Raw genomic sequence first — 18838 nt, 5'->3', positions numbered from 1 at the left:
GTATCTATATATCTTTAGCATACGTTTTTCGTTCAATGCATCATTTAATCAACAAGAACCATTCTATCTAACTCGTTCAAAATAGTCAGATTTATTTGGTGGTTTAGTTCAGGTTTTTCAGATAATTTGGATAGTTTCAAATGGTTAATTGTAAAATAATTAATATGTATTAAAATTGTTAGAAAATGTATTTTTTTAAACTAAACACTAATAAATTAAAATAATAAACTGTATATGCCATTGATAAGTTTATATTAACAAAGTCTAAAAATATATAATTTCTTATACTAAAAATATAGAGATAGCCTAAAATTATGGAAAATATGACAAATTAACATATTCACTTCTCAAATAATATATATATATATATATATTGATTTATAGATTGTATCATTATTTTTATAGATATTACTGTAGCTTTTTATAGATTCATATTAACCTTTGATATGATTCCTTTTGTAAAAGTAAATACAGTGAAACCTCTATAAATTAATAATGTTAGGACTACACCAAAACTATAATTTTTTTATTAATTTATAGAGATATTAATTTATCGATATACTAATTGAACCAAAAACTCAATTTGAGACTATAAAATTATATTATTTTATAGAGATTTTTAGTGTATATTAATTTATAGAGTATTAATTTAAAGAGGTTATACTGTATATTATTTCCTTTTTTCTAATTTTTTTGCAATAGTTAGTTTCTTCCAATAAATTATGTTTTTTTGTTAAAACATTTATTTAGTTATGATGAAAATAATAATGATAGACATAGAATTATTTTAATATGGTAAAATAACTTATGCTATCTTAGTTTTTATTTAATTATTAGTTTTTGTGATTTTTGTATCGCTCTTAATACAGTTTTGTTATATAAAAGAATGCAAAAGGTTTTGTTTTCTGATCCTAACATGGCCATGGATATGATTATATGATATGATGAAGAAAAATCTGTTGATGATTATACCACGTGTGAAGTAAATTTAGATTTACAATCTCTCTTGGTGTTATTTGTAAATTTGTAAAACTGATGAATTCTACCATCTGCCGGACGCTCACTTTGTTGAAGGTTTGTCTCCTTCTTTTTGTCACAGACGCATTATTGTTTTGTGTTTTGTGTTTATCACCTCCTTCTCTCTTAACACTCTACAATGCCAATAGTATCGGAAACTTCCTAATCTTATCTTACAGCCAAAATACCATTTCCCCTGACTCAGAGATTCAGGTCAATGTTACAGAATGGTATCGACTTGAGCACTGTCGATGTTAGCTATGTGCGCAGCCGTTCATGGTATGTATGTGGTTAGATAGAGAATGACTCATGTCAGTTTCTGATTCTACTACTTCACACTATTTTCCTCAAAAATCTCTCATTTTGAGCTTACTCAATGTTGTGGTGAAAACTCTTAGTCATTGCAAGTATTCTGTTTCTTATGCAGCAATTGAATTGATGACACACAACGAATGATGCAAATGGGTGTATTTGGTTTTGATGCATAAAAGGTATCTATGCTAAGAACCTTCTAGACTTTCTTGTATCATGATCCTACATATTTCGTTCTGATCTTGGTCAAAACCTGATTATTGTGCCGTTGCATTTGCAAATTGACCACAGAGTTTGAGTGCTGAGAAGGATGGTCTTGACATTATTCAACATGGATGGGCTTTACCGCAATTTGAGCACCGCGCAGACACCGTTTTGAGAAAACTGGTGCAGTAGCATAGCAGTAGGAGCATTCTTGCTCGTATCCCCTGGTTCTCTGCTGGTAGGTAGATGCTCCTGTGTTTTTATGTCCTCCATTGTTGTCATAAGCATTGACATCTACCAAGTTTTCTTCAGTGACACAATTTGGTTTAAATATCTAGTATTATTACAGATATCGGATGGTTCCATCTACTTGATGACTTTGGTCCAGCTGATCTGTTTATAAGACTTGTTCTTATATTAAATGGACCATTAGAAGATTGTGTAAGTTAGATTGAACATATGGAATTTTGATCATTATCAACATAATTTAAATTGACAATTTCTACAACAACAACAACCATTCGTCCATGTGTTTGATGCCACTGCTGATACGTGTATAATCCAATCAAACAAAGATGAATCTAGACTGACGAAGGATAGAGAGTTCGAGGAGATAGAGCAAGAAAATGAGTAACAGAGAATACAAAAAAACAGAAAAATATGCGTTCAATGCTCACCTTCGAGCAAAAACTATAAAGTTTAAATCCAAACAACCTTGAATAACACAAAGAGTTGAAATCCAAAGTCTCATGTAACAATAATACATGAAAGCATTGAACACAGTTACACAAGCCACTTCATATTCACCACATAGTCTACATAGGTCTTAATATATATAGAATCATCCTCATACTCTTCAAACTCTTCAAATCCCTGAACATTGACTTTTGTAAAAGTTTGACGAAGGTAAGGTAGACGGAGTTTGCTGGTTCCCGGTATAACGACCACACAAGTTCACCAGTACCAGTCATTCCAACGAACCTGCTATATGAGATCATGTCCTTCTCCAAAGGAGACAGTTCGTAGATATGCTTGGACCATTTATGATTTTCAGCATCTTCTATAACCCAAAACATAAGCCTCTTTTGATACGAATCTACCTTACGATGTATAGCTAATCTACCTTTGTAGTTGAACAAAGTCAAAGAACCCATATAACAAGAATACATCATGTCTCTGTTTGTGTTGATAAAGCTGAACTTCTCAGACCCAACGTCGAAGCAAACTATCGTAGTAGATCGTTCGGTCCTAGCTCCGAAATATAAGACACCATTTATACATATTTCGCGACTTATTACACGGTTTTCCACAAATTGGAATTTGCGTTGGACCGGTCTCCAAAAACGCTTTCCAGACCCCAGTGTGAGAACCTGATGAGTATTGTCTCTAATACCATAATGTGTAGTGGTCATACACAACACTTTGAACTGTTTGCCCATCGGATCATAGCCTAAATACATACTCGCAATCTCCTCTCTCGCTTGGTTACTCTTAGCAAGTAAATTCTTTTCTTTCAGAAGCACTTTGGGCAAGGTTAGGAACTCTCCCGTGGCGGGGTTACAAATCACCCGCACCTTTCTTCTCCATCCATGAAGCAAGACCAGTCCACAAACCGGTGTACTTGTGTCAGATGGAAAATATTCTGGAAAAGAGTTATAGTAAGGGGTTGCTATGAGGGGATCAGTGTTACCGTCTGGATTATGAGGCTGAGGTGTAGAGAAGAGAAACAACTTGCGATTGTAGTGTAAGGCGAAAAAGAGCCGTGGACGAGTGAAAGACTTGGACAGAAACAATTCGGTGAAATCACGGCGACGAATTATGGATGCCCAAAATTTTGATACGCAACGAAACCTAGCTGCGGACTTTGCCGGGACAAGAGAGAATATACTGATGAGTAGATCAACTGGGATTAAGGTAGATGATTGTGCTTCAGGTATGGAGAAGTGCTCTTTCGACATGTTTCACCGGGGGTGGATTTTACAACCCTAGAAAATATTCAAGACGAAATTGCGTACTGGAAGATCGAGTTGTAGGGTTAGTGAACTTTATAAATTGATAGATTTTTATAAGTACGTGGATTCTCCAATGTATACATTGATTATTATATTCTGTCATTAATTATATGGACTTTTTTAGGTTCATATTATCTTTTTGTATATCATTCTTTTTGTAAAATAAATATATGATTTTTTTCTACAAATTGCTATACTTATTAGTTTCTTCCAATAAAACATGTTTGTTTTTGTTTCTTAAAATTTTAATTGGTTATAGTGAAAATAATGATGATTCACATATAATTATGTTAATATGGTAAAATAGCTATTATACTTGTGCGGCTCCAATGTATATATACTATAATTTTTAATTTTAATGTTTATTTTAATTTAATAAGTCAGATTTGAAGTTTATATAATATTTACTATTTTAGTTTAAAATAAATTATTTTGATAACATTTGTGATTTTATGGATAAATTCATTATCAACATAAATTCATTTGTGATTTTGATGTTCTTCATTTACAATTACAAATTAATTTATTTTAGGTTAGGAATATAGTTGTTTAATATTATATATATAATATTTAACATAAATATACAATTTATATTTTATAACATATGTAATTCTCTCAAATAGATCTTTTTAAGTTTTTTGTCACAAAAATAGACTTCAAAAACTAAAATGACCAAAATAGGATTTTTTTGTTTTGAAAATTTTAATTTTTTTTATTTTCTAAATTTGAAATCCTCAAAACCTCACTCCTCAACTCTAAACCCTAAACCATAAATTCTAAACTCTAAACTCTAAACCTTAAACTCTAAATTCTACCTCTTAACTATAAACCGTAATGTCTAGATTAATTAACCCTAGGGGTATAAGTATATATTTACTTTTTTGATAAAACATTATTATTTTTATTTTTAAGGTCTATATTTGTTACAAAAAAATTTTAGGTCTATCCTAGAGAATTTCTCTATTTTCAATGATGCTTTACCTTTAATCTTAACTTTAACTAGATCTCGATCCGCGCAACCGCACGAATTTTTGTTTTCATTTATTTTTATATAAACATTTTGTTTTCAATTATTAATTGATATATATTATAATATATATGTGTCTATCAATTTTTAAAACATAATAAGTTTGCGGTATATTTTTTCATTGAATAGATTGTTTCAAACTTTCACATGTATTTGTATTTTCTTCTATATATATATTTTTCGGATTATTATTTCATTATTAAAATCGTAACTATATATATAAAGATTAGTAAAATATTGATTTATTGTCATATTCAAAGATATTGTAAAATTTCACAAATTTAGAAAGTTTTTTAAAAATTAAACCTTTCCCTTCATAGATTTAAATTATCGAGTAAATAATTAAACATTTAGTTTTTGTTTAATGTTTAAAATAAACTATATAGTTTCAAAAAAAAAATTCATTAGTTTAAGGTAGTAAAGATTAATCATTGTTAGATAATATGATTTTTGTTATTTAAAAAAAATCTTTATAATTTTAAAAGTTAACATCGACAAATATTTAAATAATTAACATATGGAGGTATAATATTACAACATTAAATTATATCTATTTAATTTATATTATCTATAAATCCAATGGATCATCTATTGTTTAAATCCAATTATTGATAGCCTAATAAAAATTTTTGGTAGGCCCAAAATTTAAATGATAAAATTACAGACTAAATGTAACATGGCTTTCTAGAAATAAGTCAATTAGGTCCATTTTTTAAAAAATCACACATGAATCAAGGTTGTGACTTCTTTTTTAATATTTTTTAATATATAAGATATTTTAATAATTTGTATTTGGATTAATATTTCCAATCAAAATTAGAGAAAATATATATCTAATTCTGACCAATGTTTAATACAAAAAGATAAAGACCATATGATATAGCATATTATTAATATATATATATATATATATATATATATTTTTTTTTTAAAATAATAGCATATATATTGTAGAATTGGTTAATTTTTATTAATTATTTTAAATATCATGATATATATATAAATATATATATATATATATTAAAATAAAAATTTAAATAATACTATTAATTAAAATAATGTTTAAAAAAAAATTATGAATAAGATGACAAAAAGATAGAGAACCATGTGATTACAATATTTTCATTTTTATATAGAAAAATCTAATTTATTTTACCACAATATACTAGTTGCCATTTTATTTTGTATCTATTTGGGTCAAAATTTTGCTAATTAATTAAATTGAATTAGAGTTGATTTGAGAAAAGGGTACCAAATCTTCTGTTAGCTCGTCCTTACCGAAACAAACAGACTTTCATTAATATCTAACACAGTGGCTTCTTGTCTTACTGCCTAAAAACCAATCTCATCTCAGAGTTTTATAGAAAGAAACAAACTTCAACCGAAGAGTAGCAGATTAGGGTAACTGTAGCGACGATCATACGTTTTCCCTCAAGGGATCTCAGGCCATTTTCTGATCAGTTGCTGAAACAAAACGAAACCTTTGTTGAGATTTTCTTAGTTCCTCTGTTTCTCTGGCTAATAAAGTTCGTCTCTTTTCTCTCAAGCGGATCTGGATTCTGGTAAAGTTTTGATTTTTTGAGCTATTTACATGGTTTTCAGTTTTGGGGGCAATGTTGTTTATGTTCACACTGTGTCTGATTACAATCATACTTGATCTCGAACTTTGTAGGATCCTGGGAGCTGAAACCCCACGTTTTTTTGTGTAGATAAATGGACCCAGAAAGTTGTTCGAGATCGATTAGTGTTTGTGAAAGTTCGTGTGGATCTATGCTTGTTACTGATGTCAAGGGTGAAACCAGTGACTCTGTCTCGAAACAAGGGGAAGAACGAAATGAGACTGAACTGCAACAAGGAAAAGAAAATGGTGAGAGTGATGCCTTAACAGAAGCAAATGTGAAGGAGCTCCACCACGTGGTGGATTTGAGTAGTTGTGGAGGAGAAAGTGATAATGGGCAAAGTATATGCAGAATATGTCATGTTGGGTCTGATCAAACACCTGATAGAGTTTCTGGTAAGACAGTAGTAACCCTGGAGTTGATTCAGATTGGTTGCAAATGCAAAAACGAGCTTGGCCTTGCCCATTTTCACTGCGCAGAAGCTTGGTTCAAGCTAAGAGGAAACAGGTAAAGAATTCATTATTAGCTTGGTAATGTTATGGACTCTCTTATGTTTGACTTACCTCCACAATCTTGAAGTTTCAGTATGAAGTCAAATCTATACAGGAAAGTCATGGTTTAAACCTCTCTTGTTGTGTTCCTGGCAGTGTGTGTGAGATCTGCGGTTGCACAGCAAAGAATGTTACAGTTAGCGTGACAGAGGAGGAGTGGAGCGAAGTAATAGTAGACACAAGAGTGGATGAGAGAACAAGACGTGGAAGTAGACAATCTTGCTGCGTCCTTATTGTTTTTATGCTCGTTATCATTCTGATTCATTGGTTATTCAAAAAGTTTAGTACAAAAACCAAATGAATGAATTTAGTTTTGTAAGTATATATCTCTCTGGTAATATTATCATAAAAGTTTTAATCTAACTCTGACCAAGAGGAAACTGATGGGGTTATGGTTGGTACGGAGGGGAGTAAGGAAAATGAATTGGGGATTGAGAAGCTTGAAGATGCATGTGAGAATGATTCTGTGGGAGAACAAAGAACAGCCATATGTATAGTATTATCATACAGCCATATGAATTCAACATATGCTCAATTACAGAGGAATTGATAGTATGTTAACTCGACTAGATGGGGAAGTAGAAACATGGTTAATGACTCTCGGTATTGATTAAACAAAATTTCGAGAAATTGATTCATTCTTTGCGTCTTTGTAACTATTAACAACTTAATAATTACATTATTGAGGATTTGATTAAACAAGTAAAGGTTAAAAATTAAGGAAACAAATTGAGATTAAATTTGAAATGGTGTTACTTTGTATTGAATAACACGGAACTAACATTTAGGAAGAATTAAAGATATTTAACTCCAACAAAGACATTCGATCTGGAGAAAGTGAAGCGAGCTCTAGAGATGGAAACTACATTCTATTCTCCTGAACGAAGGTAACTAATATAACAAAAACCTCTAAACATAATTTATACTTTATGCGTACCAATCAATCACCAATCAATACTCGCACGCTAGGTGTTCGACGAAATTTCACACTGAGGGATTCATTTCCAAAATCGAAACTTTATATCATCGAAAAATCTTTCGTCTCCACGTGTCACTTATCACACACGCGTGTTTCTTAAACATCATAAAAACGCTTTTACTCTGTTTTTTCTCTCTCGCATACTATACACACTCTCAAGAAAAAAAAAAAAGTTAACAGCTTTTTTTTTTTACTTTCTTTCTGGCGCTCCCATAATCTTGAAGCTTGGCGTCCAAGAAAGAAGAACTTTTCTCAGAGAAAATCCAGAAGAGGACTGCGATAGCTGGAATCACATGGCTAGCTCAGAGAAAATCGGAGCCACGGACGAGGAGAAGATCGTCGATGCATACACTCAAGCCGAAGTGTTCCTCCATGAAGGTGATTACGTGAAGGTGTTGGAGATATATAACAGAGGCAACCATCTCCGTTCACGGCGCGAATCCATCATGCTATCGCCACCATCTTCTCCAAGGCGACGTGTTCTTTGAATTGGCGAGAGTAGCGGATGGTAACGAACTCAAAACTGTGTACCTGTTTGCGTACGTTGATGCTTACTCGGTTTCAAGTCGTCTCTGTCCGGAATCTGTACGATCCTTCCACGGATACTCTCTTTCCCTTATTGAGTTGGGTGATAGGCTTGGGCTAAGCAAGTTCTATGAGAAAGCTCATTCCAAGGCTAAGCTAGGGCTAGGATTGTGCATGAAGATTCTTGAACCTCAAGGAAGAGAAGGTGATTTGCAGTCAAAAGTTGAGGCTTTAATTGATCTTGCTAGAGAGAAAATGCAAAGCAATAACGCTATGGTTGTGCATGATACAACTAGCGTGGATGATCAAATACAAGAACAGGGGAAGGGAGATGCTGATGTTGATCTATTGAACAAGTTGTGGAGTAAGCTGGACGAGAAAAGCAAAAGAGACTTCTTGGTTGTGGACAGTAGAGGTTTTGTGGATTATATAGAGTCTGTCCATGCCAAGACAAAGGCTGAGAGAAGACACTTTTCCGAGTGTTTGTGCATCGACGATACTCTTCGGTGGAGAAAGTGGAAATGCCGCATCTGTCCACAAGTCAATTACTGCTTGGTAGACTGTACATGGCACATTCTAGAGACGCATGTCCAAAAGTTTCAACCTCGAAGCAGTTCCCGTCCTAGGCGTTTGGATGAGTGTTTTGCTAGCATGATACGTTGTGGGAATTGGGAGCCTGTGGATACAGCGGAGGCAATAAATCTGATCAAAGACAAAATTGAGCGCAAGGAAAAGCTTGTTTATGTGAATGGGTGGTCTTGTGATTGGCCTATAGCGACTGATGAGACGCGGAAAGACATGCTCAGACAGTTCGGTCATGTTCTCAAAGATTATTCTGAAAACGATATTATGCCACGCAGCGTTTGGGATTGGTTGATGGTTTATGCAGAGGAGAATGTGAAACTGCCTGAAGTTCCTGGGGACTACCTTGAAAAATGCAAATTCTTCAAGAGCCCTCAAAGTCTCTGCTTTCTAGAAGAGAAGAACATTGAATACCTTCTGGAATATGTTAGAGAGCTAAGCACAGATCTTCGCACAGGTTTGGTTTCGAAAGTGGTTGATGGGTTATGGGTAAAGTCACTGGTGAAGGAAAGAATCGATATTCAGAGAGTTGGTTTTAATCTGCTTCTAGATGAGAGGCTACTGTTTGAAGGAGAGCATCGTGATTATGATGACGTAGGGACAGTAAAGACTTTCAAGTCCAGTGGAATTTATGACCATGTGATACCTAAGGGTGATGAGATTGTCTCTTGGCTTCTAGACTGCCCACCAATCGATGCAGAGTTCGTGTCCCAAGTGGCAGAGGGTACACAGAATCTTGAAATATGGTTAGCAGCATTGAGAATAGTGCGTTCCACAGCTAGGAAAGAAGAAGGCTACTACACTAAGAGAGACAAGCTGCTAACGTATGATAAGATGTTGGGTGAAGCTGAAGCCCTTTGTGACAAAGACGACAAGTGGAGAAGCGTTGTTTTGTCAGTGTGGTAAAGGATATTCTTGAAGGAGCTGCTACTCCAAGATTTGGAGAATTAGATGACAAAGAATTCACGGATGGTACATCCGAGCTCTTTACTACTGTACAGAATGATGCAGTCAGAAGAAATCTGTGGAAGCTCAGAAACTCACTTAACAACAAGGTCGTCTTCTTCTTTTTCATTTCAGTAAGTTCTGACCTGTGACATGACAGCTGACTAAAGCAAATCTTGGGCGGCTTTTTTGCAGGTCATTTCCATTGATGCGAAGATTTTGCTGAACGAGTGGACGTACAAGAAGCTACACGAATTTGCAAGACTATCAGTCATTGAGAACCGATTAGTGGTTAATATTCCCTTTGTGAAGCTCTATTTACAGGTTTGTCAACTTTTTTTTTTTAATCAAAGATCACTCACTTGATGGTGAAGTATTTCTGAACTGCCACTTATATTATAACATGTTTCTCTTGCAGGATAAACTGAGGAGTATGCTGAAAACGCATAAGAGAAAGATTACAACAGGTGCAGGAGCTTCTGCTAAGAAGGCACATAAATAAATGAGGTATAATATCAATCTAATCTTGTGAACAATTGTTGTTTTGCTGTTGTTGTTTTTCTGAGTTAAAGTGGATCAAGTTTTTAATGCAGGGCTACACTTTTGGAGGCTCATTCGTACAAATGGAGAAATGTTTTGAATAGGAATGTTTGAGAAGATGGTCTTTTATGTTTTGCTTAAACTTTGAATCTGAGACGTTCTAGTTTGTTCCAGGATGAGATGCATACAATGTTTGTGTTTGTGGAGGGAAAGTTTGAGGACATAGACATAACGAACTGCTCTTGTTGATCTTCAAAGACTTACACAAGTTTTATTTCCCTTTCATTACGTATGTGAACATAGATCTTAATAAGATTTCTCATTTTGCTTCAAAGTCTCTGAGTCCTCTTCTTACTTCTGTTGATATCTTCTCTTCATTTTGATATTTTCTTATTTCTTACCAGTCAAGGTAAACTAGGTTTTTATTGTCAGCGACTCATCTTTAAATCTTTTCCCCCTCTTTATGATATTCTTACTCTCTTTTGATGTTAGAATATGCTCTCCGTTTCCATACCATACTAACTGAAAACATTCGTTTCATTTCTAACGAGCAGATTCTCAACTTTCTAGTGTTATCTCTGTGAACAGACTTTTAAGAAAATGCGGTAGTGTTGTGGAATTATGTCTTCTTTGATAAACATAATAGTCTCATGTTCATATTTTGTTTTGTCTAGATTTTATTCAAAGAGTAGTTTCGTACGTCGAGCACAAAAATCATATAATATATAAATTTAGTCGAAAAAATGTTTCAAACAAAAAAATAGTCAACTAAACATTGAAATTTAGTCGGAAAACCGGATATCCGAATTTTTTTTGATACTTGCGAATATTCACGGATATTTACGAATACATGCACTATGTTCAATACAAGTAATTCTAGAAAAAAATAATACCAAATTATTTTTTAGAAATATCTTTTACATAACAAAAATATAAAGTAAAAAAAATAATGAAACTATATATTTTATTAAATTTTAAATTAATAATTTTTCTTATAAAACAAATTCTTTTATAGAAAAATTCTAGTTTTGTATAAAGATTTTATATTCCTTTTTAATTTAATATTTTTTTAAGTAACCTTTAAAATTAAATTAATAAAGTATATGTTAAATAATAATTATATAATAGTAGACATTTAAAACTCTATATTTAATCGTAGATAAAAGTTGAGCGGATCGGATATAAGTCTCTAAAGTTTTTAATATTTGTGATTTGCTCTTTTTTAACTGATATTGATTTTTAGTATTTTCTTTAATTTGAAGACTTACGGATATCCGAATTTTTCAGATTGAATCGAAGCGAATAACGAATCAAATTAAATTTAACGGATAAATGCACAGCCCTAGGTCTTATAATATATTTATTATTGTAAGATTGAGATATATATATATATATATATATATATATATATATATATATATATATATATATATATATATATATTGCTGAAGACAAAGATGTTTAAGATAAATTTTAATATTTAGTATAAAATAAAACTAAAATTGTTTAAAAATATCTAAAATTTCAATTATTAGACATTGTAAACACACAAAGTTATAAAAAATTGCTGCTAGTACCAAATTTAGAAAATATTTTTAGTTGCTAAAGGATACTTTATAATATTATATAGACAAATATTAAGTTAGTGTAGTACTGAATTTGCTTCTAAAAAAATATTTTCCGGGAAATTTTCATGTTTACCACTTTGTTGTACTATTATTCATGTTTACCACTACTAAATAGACACTTTCAAAAGTACCTTATTCATTAAGAGGCGAAAGACTCTTATAACATTGTTCTATATATATATATATAATAAATAATTATTTAAATAAATAAATAAATAATTTTTTATGTTTTCGAATTATACTTTTTCAAATTCAAATTTTTTTATAAATTTCTTTTTTTTTATTTTTTTCAAAAAAAAATTCAATTTTCTTTTTGAAAATCGAAAATCATTTTGAAACTATTTTAAATAATATATATATATATTTTTAAGTATTTATTTATATACTTATTAGAATCCTAAATTTCACATTGCAAAAACTTTACCTCACTCCTCAACTCTAAACACTAACTCTAGATTAGTTAACATTATGGTTATAAATGTATTTTTTCCTTTTTAAAAGTGAAAGTAAAAGTGGTTAGTGTAATCATGAAAAGTGGTATTATGAATGTGGTATTTTTTGCAATTTTCCATATTTTCCACACATATTTTATGGTTATTTATTTTTTATTAAATTTTTGGTTTAAAATATCAAAGAAACTATAAAAATTCAATAAGAATTATATACTCACCACTTAGGATAAAGTGTAGTTTCAAATAAAATAGTGAGAATTGGCAAAATGGGACACTCTTGGTTTTTATTTGTCTGATTTTTGATCTTTAGACCACTTTTACTTTTTTGTAGTGAAAAAAATAATATTTTAAATTTTAAAAATTTCAAAAAATACAAAACTATTAGAAATATATGTAAGACTATCTGTATATTTTTCAGAAAAATAAATTATGTAACCATATTTTATTTTATGTCCTACCTAAACATAGAATACTCATTCTGACGGTCTAGTTTAGAACTCAGATACAAAGTATTTTACAATGATCTAACTTGGATATAAAACATAAAAAAGAAAATTTATTCTAGCCCGACTAGAGTTTGTTCTGTCTCATTATAGCCAGATAACAGTAGTCTACATCAACCTTGAATACGTGTTGTAAAGTTTAATATGTATATGGCCTAACTTAGCTTATTTATATTTTATAATCTATTCTAACTATAACCCTAAGGCCTGCTTGATGAAAAATACATATTCCACATAGTCATCGTTCTAGACTGCGTAGTTTATGTATTCTACCTAAATAACAAAAATAAAAATTACCATATTTTGGTTCTTATATATTTTTCCTAAATATATCTTACATAAAGTAAATCTCGTTTTATCAAAAAAATAAAGTAAATCTCGTTATATCTTCTCTCCCACGTTTTTTTCTGTTTTTTACATTTTCATATTCAATAAAAACTTAAATCAGTTACGAAATGTTATAATTTTTAATTAATATTGATTTGGTTAATTAAAGGATATAATAATATTAAAGAAAATATAAATCTTATTTATCTAAATAATCTTCTAAAAGTCCTACCGGGACAAAGCTAAGTTGAGAGTATCCCCTATTTTTCCAATTTTCCCATAAAATATTTTTATATGATTTTTTTCCAAATTTCTTAAAAGGATATTCTGTAAACTAAAATTTAGGAAGAATTAAACATGATTACCTTTCAAAAAAAAAAAAGAATTAAACATGATTAACTCCAACAATTTGTTTTGCTTGTATTGATAAAGACGGAAATACGATAAAAGCAAACTCCAAAATAAGAATGAAAATAGGAAGGAGTAAATATATATTTAACTCAAACAAACCCTTATTCCTTTATAACAAAAGAAAACATTCATCTTCACCACCACCTCTCCGTTTCTCGATCACAACAAGAAATTCGATCTCGAGAAAGTGAAGCGAGCTCTAGAGATGGAAGAAGCCTTATTCTGTTCTCCTGAACGACGGTAATTAATATAACATAAACCTCTAAACAAAATTTCTTCTCAATTCATTATTCAAAACCTAACAAAGTTTGGAGCGCACGCTAGGGCTCTTGGAAATTTCGAAATTTGCAAAACTGAAATTAATTTACTGCACTGTTTTTTTCTCTCTCACACAATACTCTTAAGCTATTTTTTCTTTTCTTTTTTCATTCTCTATAAAGCCCATTCGACCACAAAGAAACCCACCACTTTCTCAAGAAAATCGAGACTGAAGATTGTGCAGAGAGAAGTGACTACAAAGACTCAGAGAATACATATGATCTTGCCAAAGAATTATTCGAAGAATCTGATCACATCAAGGCATTGGAGATAACCGAGAAAACCATCTCTGATCATGGCCTGAAGAAGTCATGCTCTCCTCACCACCAACTGCAAGGTGACATATTCTTTTCTCTAGCAAGAAAAGCAGATACTACAGACATCAAATGTGTATACTTGTTTGCTTCTGTTGATGCTTACTCGATGTCTAGTCTTCTATGTCCTGACTCTGTAAGCTCCTTCTATGGCTGTGCTCGTTCCCTGATTGAATTGGGTGACCAGCTTGGGATAAACAGCTTTTATAAGAAAGCTGAGTCCAAGGCTAGACATGGATTATCCGTGAAGATGCTTAAACCTCAAGAAAGTTCTCATCAGTTCATAGAAGATGATTTGAAGGCAGAACTTGAGGATTTGATCAATCTTGCAACACTGAAGATGAATATCAGTGAGGCTATGCTTGTGAAAATTAATGTGGCTAACCAGATGCAAGGACAGTGCAAGGTAGATACTTACGTTATTGATAGATTGAAGAACTTGTGGGGTAAGCTAGATGAAAAGACCAAAAGGGAATTTTTGGTAGTAGACCGTACAAGTCTTATAGACTATTTACGTGATAACATGTATGACAAGAAAATGATTGAACACATTTCCAAATGCCTACGCGTGGATGATGAACTTGGCTGGAGATGGTGGAAGTGCCGCATTTGTCCTCAGGTAAATTATTGTTTCACTGATTGCAAGTGGCACATCTTAGATAAGCATGTCCACGAGTTTCTACCCCGAATCTGTTCTCGTCCTAAGCGTGTGGATAAGTTTTTAGCTGACATGATATGTTGTGGGAACTGGGAGCCTGTGGATACATCAAGGGCAGTAGATCTGATCAAGGCAAGAATTAAGGGTAGGGAAGAGTTTATTTATGTTAATGGATGGTGTAATGATTGGCCTGTAGCCAAGGATGAAGAGCGGAAAGAAATACTCAGACAGTTTGCTGAGGTTCTGAAATCTTCTTGCTCCAATGATACTCTTCCATGTAGCCTTTGGGACTGGTTGATAGATTACACAGAAGAGAATGTGAATCTACCTCAAGTTCATGGGTTCTATCTTGATAGTTGGAGCTTCTTTAAGAATCCTCAGTGCATCTGCTTTTTAGATCTGAAGAGCCTTAAATACATACTCGAGTATGTTAAGCAGTTCACCACAGATGTACGCACAGGATTAGTTTTAGCAGTAGTTGATCGGTTAGGGGCAAAGTCCCTGGTCAATGAAAGAATTGATCTTGAGCGAGGAGGGCTTAATCTGCTTCTGGATGAGAGATTGCTGTATGAAGGAGAGCATGGTTTTGATGACTTAGGTACAGTAAGGACTTTTAAGTCCACTGAAATTTATGAGCATGTAATACCTAAGGGTGATGAGATTGTCTCTTGGGTTCTAGACTGCCCAGCAATCGATACAAATTTCGTGTCTCAAGTGGCAGAAGGAGTACACAACCTTGAGATATGGTTAGCAGTTTTGAGAATAGTACGGTCCACGGCTAGGAAAGAGGTAAGCTACTATAGTAAGAGAGACAAGCTGCAAACATATGCTAAGATGTTGGGTGAGGCTGAAGCCCTTTGTGACAAAGAAGACAAGTGGAGGAATGTTTATCAGAGGAGAAGATATGCATTGACGTTTAGAAGTGTGTGTGAGAGGCGTGTAACTCAAGATAATGCTACCAAATGTTGTTTCTTAAATGTGGTAAGAGATGTTCTTCAAGAAGCAGAATCTCCAAGATTCGAAGTATTACAAGACAAAGAATTCATGGAGTGTATATCGGAGCTCTCTACCACTGTCCAAAATGATGTTATTAGAAGAAGTATGTGTAGGCTAAGAAAGTGGCTGAATGAGAAGGTAATATTATTCTTCTTCTTCTTTTTCTTTCTATTTATTTCAGTAAGTTTCCATCTATGACAGCTGATAATAACAAAACAAATCTTGGGGGATTTTACTTACAGCTCGTTTTGATCGATTCAAAGATTTTACTAAATGAATGGACGTACAAAAGGTTACTTGAATTCGCCAAGTTATCTGCAATTGATAATCGCTTAGTGGTCCTTCCGTTGGTGAAGATGTTCTTACAGGTTTGTCGCTTTTTTTTAGACCTTTCACTTGGTGGTGTTGCAGTTTATATATATATATATATATATATATATATATTATATCTTAGTTTCAACTCAATTATATTATACATGTGTTCTTTTGTAGAATAAACTGAAGAGCACGATAGAAACACATAAGAGAAAGATTACAACAGCTGATGCAGGAGCTTCTGCTAAGAGACGAAGTACTCAAACGAGGTAAAAATACCTAATGACTCTTGTCAACAAATTGTTGTTTTATGTGTGTTTTTTTATAAATTTTGTTTGAAGTCAGCTATGTTTTTGATGCAGGGATGGAAGAGAGTTTTTTTTAAGTAGGTGTTATTTAGAAGGTATTTTATCCTTTTCGTTTTCCCATTTTCATGTTAGCTTTTACTTACCAGTCAAGTAGTACAACATCCGTTTCTTATAGCCCAGCGTGGCGGGCAGCGTAGCGGGTCTTTAATTCAGTGCAAATACTTTAAAACAGAAACCAAACTGAACTTTTTACTTTGTTTTAGGAACAGATGCATGCAATCGTTCTATGTTTCTTTGATATTTTGTTCCATTCTTTGTGACATGGCAACTTTTTTTTTGTGACACTGCAACTTCGTATCTACTGTTCTCTGTTATTAAAGATTAAAGAAGAGAGCAACAAAAACAACAACCAATCAAATTGTCTTATGCTTTGACGTCATAAAGAAATCCGGTTCCAGCGCTATTTTACGTTGTTATATTATTCTACGTTGCTATATTATTACACACATATAAACATTCAAGGAACTATTTAATTCGACAAAGTTCCTTGTTATCTCGATCATTAATAAACTCCAAAACCAATGGACCACAACGATGTAGTTAGAGAAGTGTATTTTTATAAGTAGTAGTTTACTTAAGCAAATAAAAGTTTTTATATATAAATCATAATGGAGAATTTACTTGACTGCAACGTTTGGACAATACAATGACAGTGTGTATAACCTTAGATGCCATCAAACATCTATTGTATGAAGCCAACAACACGTAAACTATCAGTTTCAAAAAAGAAAAAGAAAAAACAGCACGTAAACTGGTAGATAATTGAAAAGGAATAGAAGGCGGGTTATATATATTTATTTCGATGTGATGCAAACTTTAGTTATGCATTACGTTAAGTTTGTGTTTTGTATACGTTTATATTTTTTTGTTAACTTATTCATTACATTTTTAACATTAAAAAAAATGTAGTGTTTGATGTTAATCAACGCTCCTCTATGTATAACAAGTTGTAACTGTATAGCGTAGCGTATTAACGTGTATCTCGAGAACATTTTATTTATTATTTTCTTCAGTGTCCCTCGAGAGCATCTATTTTCCACCGAAAATATATCTGAAATCGGCTACTTTCTTTCCTTTCCTACTTCATTGGAAGAATGAAACAAAGAAAAATATTTTTTTTTTAAATCATGAGGTATGAGTACATAATTCCTGAACATGAGTCTGGACTAATCTTTAGAACCTGTAAAAGAATTAATATTCTTTTTGTCATAATTTTCACCAAGTTTAATCTGCGAAAAAACAATTATTACATTTTACAACTCTGCTGATAAACATGAAACGATAAATGATACATACACAGAAGTGTTGTAATCATTCATTCCTTTCAATACATATGTGAACAAAGCATGTGTACAATCGTAAAGTACAAGCTCCCTTCATGAAAAGTCCTCCATAAAAGAGTATTTTTCCTCTTCAACCAATTCGTCGCCCGTTCTCTTTCGTTAGTATCTTTTGTTTTTGTTTTTGTTTTCTCCGTCCTTTCTGATTTCCACGCCGCCTCTTCTGAACTTGGCCAGTCAAGGTAAACTACAAATTTCATCAAGTCCATCTTTTTCATTCTCTATGATAAAATTATCATAAAAATGGTGTAATAAGATTCCAACCGAAAAATATATTCTTCTCAGTTCTGGCAAGTTTAATTAGTGTTACGCTATGGCTCTATGCATGGTGCACAGTCTCAATTAGCCATGTGCATAATATCCAAAATCTGAAAACAGAACCGCAACTAAACAGAAAAAACTGAGCTCGAAACCAGACCAAAAATTACAAAACCCGAACAGTTCCTATTTTTCTAAATCCAAAAATTGAAACCAAACCGAAAACCGAAGGAGTATCCGAAAATTTTAAACATAATAAAAATATTAATTATTTTAATTCTAATATATGTGGAATATAATTTATTTAAAAAAATATCCCAAAAATGAATTATCCAAACATTTTTTTTTTATGTTTTCGGGTTTAAGCGAGTTTTCGTTTTATTTTATTTTTAGGTTTTATACCCGAACGAAACCCGAAATATTTCTAATTCGGTTTGACATGGGGTTTTATAAAAAATATATATATTCAACATTACCCACCCCTATCCGATCCGAAAATATTCGGTCCCTAAACGGGTCATAAACACCCAAATCCGAATAACCGGAAAACCAAATAACCGTAACTGAAAAGCTGAATGCCCAGCACTAGTCTCAATCATCTAATCATATTTCTCACTTTCTTCTATAATTCTATGTA

At 32.3% G+C, this 18838-nt stretch overlaps 3 protein-coding genes and 1 pseudogene across 5 annotated transcripts; 3 read left to right on the top strand and 1 right to left on the bottom strand.

Moving 5' to 3' along the window:
• Nucleotides 1-728: 728 nt before the first annotated feature.
• Nucleotides 729-3922, bottom strand: LOC106433910 (annotated as a pseudogene).
• A 1964-nt stretch (nucleotides 3923-5886) lies between these two features.
• Nucleotides 5887-7105, top strand: BNACNNG58540D. Of its 2 annotated transcripts, none has more exons than XM_013874745.3 (3): nucleotides 5887-6134; nucleotides 6282-6698; nucleotides 6839-7105. In XM_013874745.3, the coding sequence occupies exons 2-3, from the start codon at nucleotides 6286-6288 to the stop codon at nucleotides 7041-7043; spliced, it is 618 nt and encodes a 205-aa protein (XP_013730199.1). In that variant the 5' UTR covers nucleotides 5887-6134; nucleotides 6282-6285; the 3' UTR covers nucleotides 7044-7105. The 2 variants fall into 2 exon arrangements, with proteins under 2 accessions (XP_013730199.1, XP_013730198.1); XM_013874744.3 differs by having other exon boundaries at nucleotides 5893-6134; nucleotides 6245-6698.
• Nucleotides 7106-7316: 211 nt separating this feature from the next.
• LOC106433908 lies at nucleotides 7317-10647 on the top strand. 2 transcript variants are annotated; one of them, XM_048753567.1, is made up of 5 exons: nucleotides 7317-7629; nucleotides 7946-9883; nucleotides 9969-10097; nucleotides 10192-10280; nucleotides 10367-10647. In XM_048753567.1, the coding sequence occupies exon 2, from the start codon at nucleotides 8421-8423 to the stop codon at nucleotides 9732-9734; it is 1314 nt and encodes a 437-aa protein (XP_048609524.1). In that variant the 5' UTR covers nucleotides 7317-7629; nucleotides 7946-8420; the 3' UTR covers nucleotides 9735-9883; nucleotides 9969-10097; nucleotides 10192-10280; nucleotides 10367-10647. The 2 variants fall into 2 exon arrangements, with proteins under 2 accessions (XP_048609524.1, XP_013730203.2); XM_013874749.3 differs by lacking the exon at nucleotides 7317-7629 and having other exon boundaries at nucleotides 7644-9883.
• A 1777-nt stretch (nucleotides 10648-12424) lies between these two features.
• LOC106433898 lies at nucleotides 12425-17217 on the top strand. The gene is made up of 5 exons (XM_013874739.3): nucleotides 12425-13874; nucleotides 14075-16058; nucleotides 16163-16288; nucleotides 16413-16504; nucleotides 16598-17217. Exons 1-5 carry the CDS (start codon nucleotides 13840-13842, stop codon nucleotides 16695-16697), a joined length of 2337 nt encoding a protein of 778 aa, XP_013730193.2. The 5' UTR covers nucleotides 12425-13839; the 3' UTR covers nucleotides 16698-17217.
• The last annotated feature ends 1621 nt before the right edge of the window (nucleotides 17218-18838 follow it).

This window comes from Brassica napus, chromosome C4 (assembly GCF_020379485.1).
Source record: "Brassica napus cultivar Da-Ae chromosome C4, Da-Ae, whole genome shotgun sequence".
NCBI classification, from domain to species: domain Eukaryota; kingdom Viridiplantae; phylum Streptophyta; class Magnoliopsida; order Brassicales; family Brassicaceae; genus Brassica; species Brassica napus.
This window is presented reverse-complemented; position numbering and strand designations above follow the sequence as displayed.

Coding starts and splice junctions, on each gene's coding strand:
- BNACNNG58540D (XM_013874745.3), top strand. CDS start 6,286: ATGGACCCAGAAAGTTGTTCGAGATCGATTAGTGTTTGTGAAAGTTCG. Junction 6,699..6,838: donor TTCAAGCTAAGAGGAAACAG/GTAAAGAATTCA, acceptor TGTTCCTGGCAG/TGTGTGTGAGATCTGCGGTT.
- LOC106433908 (XM_048753567.1), top strand. CDS start 8,421: ATGAAGATTCTTGAACCTCAAGGAAGAGAAGGTGATTTGCAGTCAAAA.
- LOC106433898 (XM_013874739.3), top strand. CDS start 13,840: ATGGAAGAAGCCTTATTCTGTTCTCCTGAACGACG. Junction 13,875..14,074: donor TTCTGTTCTCCTGAACGACG/GTAATTAATATA, acceptor TTCTCTATAAAG/CCCATTCGACCACAAAGAAA. Junction 16,505..16,597: donor AGACGAAGTACTCAAACGAG/GTAAAAATACCT, acceptor TTTTTGATGCAG/GGATGGAAGAGAGTTTTTTT.